At 39.3% G+C, this 6,855-nt stretch overlaps 1 protein-coding gene across 3 annotated transcripts in view; it reads right to left on the reverse strand.

Annotated features, from left to right (window-relative positions):
- FANCM (FA complementation group M) overlaps positions 1–6,581 on the reverse strand; it is a 64,873-nt gene extending 58,292 nt beyond the window's left edge. For 2 of the 3 annotated variants that reach the window (XM_029951700.1, XM_029951699.1), the window contains exons 1-3: positions 5,974–6,581; positions 5,248–5,420; positions 2,486–2,563 (exon numbers count right to left, since the gene is read on the reverse strand). In XM_029951700.1, coding sequence (XP_029807560.1) covers positions 2,486–2,563; positions 5,248–5,420; positions 5,974–6,490 — 768 coding nt within the window. In that variant the 5' untranslated portion in view covers positions 6,491–6,581. The remainder of the gene's footprint in view (positions 1–2,485; positions 2,564–5,247; positions 5,421–5,973) is intronic. The other variant, XM_029951701.1, reaches the window with a different exon arrangement.
- Between the last annotated feature and the right edge of the window lie 274 nt (positions 6,582–6,855).

Below are 6,855 nucleotides of genomic sequence, written 5' to 3' on the forward strand. Positions count from 1 at the left end.
ACAGTAGACCATTAAGAGCCACTAAAATTAGCATGTCATGGGATGGGGCTCAAAATCTGCACTTTTATCATCTTAAAATAAAGGAAACCAGAGCTCCCTAGAGAAATGGTTGATTCCGTGGCTGCGACATGAAAAATACTAACATGAGCATAAAATATGTTTTGATACAAGATAGGAAGCATTCAAAAGGACAAAAAAAAGGGCATGTCCAAAAGCACATAGGTGCCATCTTAAAAGAACTCCCAACGGCCAAAGCTGGAACAATCTGAGGAAAAAATAAATAATGATAGCCATGGACTGTTGCCCACAGGAAAAAATAAAGATCTATTAATCCATATTGACACAAAGCATTGAATAAATAAATGGTAGCAAAGACACAGCTCTTCACTACAAAAGAATTCACATAAAAAATGTAAAAGAAATGAGAAAAAGGAAACAATTATTAAGAAAACACCACAGAAATAGCTGTTGCAGGCAAGAACCATCATTGGAAAACAAAGAGGATAACAGTAATTTTAAAAGGCAGAAACTGGGAAGACATCACTTTAACCAAGTCAAGATTAACCGCAACAGCAGCAAGACAAATCAACGTCATGCATTCTCTGATACTATGCCCTAAGTAAGGCACAGCATCACTTCTGGAGTATTCTTGCCAAAAATGCATAGCCCCACTTCAATCATGAGAAAACAGCAGACAAACCCAAACTAAGGAATATTCTACAAAAGAACTGCCATCTACTCTTTTTTTAATGTTTACATCTTTTTTTTTCCTTTTTGTTTTTTTTTTTTAAGAGAGAGAGAGAACATGTGGGGAGGGGGGGAGGAAGTATGAGGAAGAGAGAGAGACAGAGAGAGACAGAGTGAGAATTCCAAGCAGACTTGATGCTTAATGTGGAGCTCTATGAGGGGCTTGATCCCACGAAACACAAGATTATGACGTAAGCCAAAATCAAGAGTCGAATGCCCAACTGACAGAGCCACCCAGATGCCCCCGGCATTTACTCTTAAAAGCATCAAGGTCATGGAAGACAAGAAAATACTGAGGAGCTATCAGAGAGAGAGGAAGGACTGACACATGACAACTAAATGCAATGTGAGATCCTGGACCAGACCCTGGAACTGAAAAGAACAGTGGTGGCAAAGTGATATTCAAGTAAGATCTATAGAGTAGTTACTAGTATTGTACCAATGTTAATTTTCTGGTTTTAATAATTTTACTATGGTTATATGTTAACATTAAGGGAAGCTGAGCAAAGGATAGAGACTACATTTTTGCAAATTTCCTGTAAGTCTAAGTTATTTCAAACATTATTTAAAAAAAAATTTTTTTTACAGTTTATTTTTGAGAGAGAGAGAGAGAGACAGCACACAAGCAGGGTAGGGTCAGAGGGAGAGGGAGACACAGAATCTGAAGCAGGATCCCTGCTCTGAGCTGTCAGCACAGAGCCCAACACGGGCTTCGAACTCACAAACTGCACTGATCATGACCTGAGCTGAAGTCAGATGCTTAACCAACTGAGCCACCCAGTCGCTCTTCAAAATACAACTTAAAAAAAACTGAAAACGTAATTTTATTTTCCTTTTTTTTAATGTTTTATTTATTTTTTACACAGAGAGAGACAGAGCATGAGAGGGGGAGGGGCAGAGAGAGAAGAAGACCCAGAACTGGAAGCAGGCTCCAGGCTCTGAGCTAGCTGTCAGCACAGAGCCTGATGCGGGGCTCGAACCCACAAATGTGAGATCTGACCTGAGCAGAAGTCGGACGCTTAACCGACTGAGCCACCCAGGCGCCCCTGAAAACGTAATTTTAAAAAACACTTATACCATTAAAAAATTTAGTACTTTTAACAAACTACTTTAGGTTTCTTTTTTTTTCCTTTTTACATTTATTTATTTTTGAGAAACAGAGAGAAAGCACAAGTGGGGGAGGGCCAGAGAGAGGAGACACAGAATCCGAAGCAAACTCCAGGCTCCGAGCTGTCAGCACAGAGCTGGAGGTGGGGCTCAAACTAACAAACCATCAGATCATGACCTTAGCTGAAGTCGGACACTTAACCAACTAAGCCACCCAGGTGCCCCAAGGTTTCTTATGCATACTAATGTCTGAAAACTACAAATGCAGAAAAACTGTTAAGGTAGGCATGTGTAAGAAATGTAATCATTTTTCTTTAATTTTTTTTTAATATTTATTTTTGACAGAGACAGAGTATGAGCAGGGGAGGGGCAGAGAGAGAGGGAGACACAGAATCTGAAATAGATGCCAGGCTCTGAGCTGTCAGCACAGAGCCTGATGTCGGGCTTGAACTCACAAACCCTGATATCATGACCTGAACTGAAATCAGACACTTAACCAACTGAGCCACCCAGGTGCCCCAGAAATATAGGCTTGATATCAAACTAAATACTAGAATGGTAAACTGATCTGGCCCCATACAAAAGTTCTTATTTTCTCAAACGTTAATAAATGGAAAGACATTTTACTTACCTTTAAATCACTACCTGGCGTGGCACTAAGAGCCAAGATTCTAAAGTGATTTGTGTATTTGACTAGTTCTCTCACAACCTTAAAAAAAAAAAAAAGTTTAAATTTCATCTATCCAATAAAAAAATAGCAGTGATTCTGTGAAGCAAGCTATTAGATTGTTCCAATGTTTCATTATCATTATTCCTTATTCAGAGTATTGATGGGCTAAGGGATGGGACTATCATTAGTCACATTACCTGAAAAGCAAATAATTCAAATTGATACTCTACATCAATCAAAAACACCTTAGGAATCCTTATAAACATAAAGCTATAATGTCAATGCCTAATTAGAGGCAAATAAAAATACTCTTGAGAGCTAATTCAAGGGCAAATGAAAAGAGAGTCTATTCTCTGTTGTCTGGGCCACAGTTTAGCCTTATAGATATATCCATATGCACACTTACCAGATGAAGTCAGAACATAAAGAAGGGAAAAAAATGAAAACCGGTGTGAAATTAGATTTGAAATGGGAAAAAAAGTTTTAGGAAAAGACGTTAAAAATCCAACTTTCCTTTTAAATTCTAACACATTTTCTCAGTGTTTTAGATTTTCTCGTCATTTTAGACTTTGCACTATGAATTCGCTTCTTGTATGGTTAATATTGGAAATTTCATCAGATTCCCATACGCCCCTTCATACGAGGCCCCAGTATAGGCAAAAGGAGCCCTAAGTAAACTGAACTGCAGGAATGGCTCTCATTACCCCAGAGTTCCACATTAAATACAGGAAACAGTAAAACCAGTTTATCTAAAACCTGCTCACATTTCAACCCATGGCAAGGATGAATTCAATGAGATACCGAATTTGGACTAAGCTCAAAACATATTCTTTTTAACAGGATACAGAATACATATAAAGATAGAACGTTATACTTAATGTGGAATTGTTCTAAGTGAAAACTGATGCAAGATAAAATGTCCCTAATACATTATTTTTCTGCAAGCAAGATTCTCAAGCATTTGGTAGAAGAGGAAATGGTGCTGTGTTTATAACCTAGGAAGCGACATTCTTCAGGGAATTGGGTGTGCCTGTTGGACTCTGTATCTATAATATTCAATACACCATAAACACAATGGCTATTTGGATATTAATGAAGTCAGTGCATGTCTCATTGTAGTCAATAAAAGCATAAGTGCTGTAATTTAAAAAAATCAACAATGCTAGAAATTTTTTGAAAATAAATGAGTTAAAGTTGCTACAATAAGCTAAATTTACAAAACAAATTCAGAGTTAAATTAAAATTTTTAAACTTTTTTTTAATGTTTATTTATTTTTGAGAGAAAGAGACAGAGTGAGAACAAGGGAGGGACAGAGAGTGAGGGAGACAGAGAATCTGAAACAGACTCCAGGCTCTGAGCTGTCAGCACAGAACCCGATGCGGGGCTCAAACCCATGAACTGCGAAATCATGACCTGAGCCAAAGTCAGATGCTTAACCAACTGAACCACCCAGGCACTCCAAAATTAAAAAATTCTAAATGCCCGTCTCAAGCAGGAACATTAACACATGAGACATTAACTTAGAAAATATTAATTAAAAAAAATATATATATACATATACATTTCCTGCTTAGAATCAACTCTAAGAAAGAGGACTATTCTCTTCAGAAGATAACAAAGGGATATAAGACAATAACACTTAAAAGTCCCCAAGAAAACTTCAAATTCACAAACTGGCAGTGAGGTTCATCTCTTTGCACTAAATAAAATCAACTTTCCCTTCTATTCTTACTCTCTACCTTCTCCCTGATATAACCAGCTTATAGTTTTAACTATCTACTACCTTTATGCTGGTGATTTCCAAATCTGTATCTCCAGCTCAGAACTCCCCACTGGGATTCATACTTCTATCCCCCACTGCCCACTGGGAATCAAGAGCTGTACTACTCACAGACACTTCAAACTCAACAGTCTAAAACTGCACTCATCTTTCCACAGTACCCAAATCTGTGCTTCTCCAGAAATGAAGAGCAATCTTCCAGGTCAGAAACCTGGGAGTCATCCTAAATTGCTCCTCTCCCTCATCACACTCTCACTTTTAGCCTTCTCTCTTCTAATCTTTTTTTTTTTTTTAACTTAAGTATTACCCCAGGTAAACACTTTTCAACGAGTCTCCACTACCTGTATCTCCACTGTCCTACAAATAGCATTCAAACTGCTAAACATAAAATACAAAGGCCTTCATGACTTGGGACTTTAAGTACATCTCCAGCCATATCCCACCTCTTCAACTTTGTAATTTATATTCATGTAGTACTTAAACAGAAGGCACTCTGTTAAGTAAGTCCCATATATTATGTCACTCAATCTTGGTAACAACTCTTGACAGTTAAGTATGATTTTACCTAGCTGCCAAGGAATGATACTGCATAACCGCTACCAATCTTTGGATTATCATCTTAGTTCGACAACTCCACGCATACCCTATGTTGGATCACTGCCTCAATCAGGACTAGGCTTTCACCATCTACACCTGACACTAAAGGTCTTGTCAAGGACTTAAAAAAAAAAAAAAGACCGCAGAGACACTGATTTGAATGAAGTATTTCCTATCATCATCTATTTTGAAATAATGAGGCTTTTTCATTATAACATAATCAATAACTTTCATCATTAATAAGTATTCACCAAAATACTTTTCAACAACATAGTCACAGTACAAAATACTCTTAAACAAAAACAAACACAAACAAAAAAAAAATGCTCTTAAACAAAATATTACCTGGCAATAAGCATAGTTTCCAAGAGCTTTATGAGCTTCATCAATAACTAGACACTTTATTTCAGCAGCCGGACAAGCTCCTCTAGAAAGATCATTTACCATGACTTGAGGTGTAAGAAAAAGGACTCTCTTACTTCGCCATATTTCCTTCCTCGTTAAAGCTTGAGTAGATCCTGTAAACAAAAGTAACATCCTACATTCTAAACACCAAGGCTGTTATCCTTAGAATATTTGTAAACAATCTGGCCTAATTTCAGAATGCAGCCCTGCCTGGTAATCTGCCTTCAGACAAAAACAATTTAACAAATCATGGAAATGTTACATTTGAAACACATATATCAATGCTGGCTAAAAACAACTAGCCTGTCTTTAGAGAATTCCTAACAAAATGGCATAATAGCGGCAGAGAAGTAAATTCTTCAATTGGGAAATCTTTCTGGGGAAGAAAGTCAGAAAACCTCATGTTCACTTACTAATGGGGTATACACACACACAAACTCTTCAAAACTTTCCGACAAACGATGGGGAATCTCTGAAAATTGACTAAAGTAACCTTTTTCGTTAGGGCCAGACTTGCTACAAATAGATAATGTTTCAAGGGAGATTACGTAAAATAAGGATATTGTGACCTAAGGACTATTCCACATGGGTCATGAATTCCTTTAGTTCAATTTCCAACAGAAAGCGTGCTCTTAATTTCAAATTAGCCCATTCTTTCTGAAATACCTGTCATTTCGGCCATGTGGCACTGTGGGATACCCATCACCTGGTAGCAAGCCTCGATCTGCTGTGTCACCAAAGGTTTCGTGGGGGCCATGAAGACCACCTTGCCTGAAGGAAACCAGCGGTAGAAATTGTACATGACCACGGCGGCAATAAAGGTCTTTCCCAATCCAGTGGGCAGACACACCAGCGTGTTGCAGAACAGAGAGGTCCGGGCAATGTGCAGCTGGTAGTCCCGCACTGGGCAATTAGTAGGGTAAATCCACAGGGCGCCCGCTGAGGTGCAAAAACCGCCATTCTCTAGACTCAGTTGCCGCTCTGCCTCGTACACTGCAACCAGCAATACATCATCGTCCGACTCCGGAGGAACCTCGGCAGCCTCTGATGCTGGAGGACAACATGCCCTGGAGATGGCAGGGCTCTGAGGCCGCTCAGGGGCAGAGTTGCAACCCGGAGCCCCAGCGGATCGAGAAAAACTTGAGCCCCACGTCTGGAAAAGCGTTCTTTGCCGTCCACTCATTAGGCCGACAACCACCAAACGCTTCTCTCGGACGCCAGCAGTTGCAGCAGCTCAACCGTCATTCGGCTCCCCATGGGTTACCTTTGCACAAAACAGTAGAACCTGAAGTCGGAACTGCGGTCGGTTAATCTAGTTGAAAATACCGCCACTGAGTTTGCGTTGGAAATATGATTGGCTGACTTCCCGGAAATCCTCGCGGCCTCCCGGAGACGCATGCGCATTGTTAAGGTGTTACTCTAAATTTGGTCCGCAGTTCTGTTTCTTAACAGACACTAAATCTAGGTTCCGTTCCGAAAGACTGTCCGGGGCCTATTGCTAAAGGGATACTGCTTAAAATTATAAAAATAAATAACCTTGAGATACTT

The sequence above is a fragment of the Suricata suricatta genome, chromosome 9 (assembly GCF_006229205.1).
Source record: "Suricata suricatta isolate VVHF042 chromosome 9, meerkat_22Aug2017_6uvM2_HiC, whole genome shotgun sequence".
Classification (NCBI taxonomy): Eukaryota; Metazoa; Chordata; class Mammalia; order Carnivora; family Herpestidae; genus Suricata; species Suricata suricatta.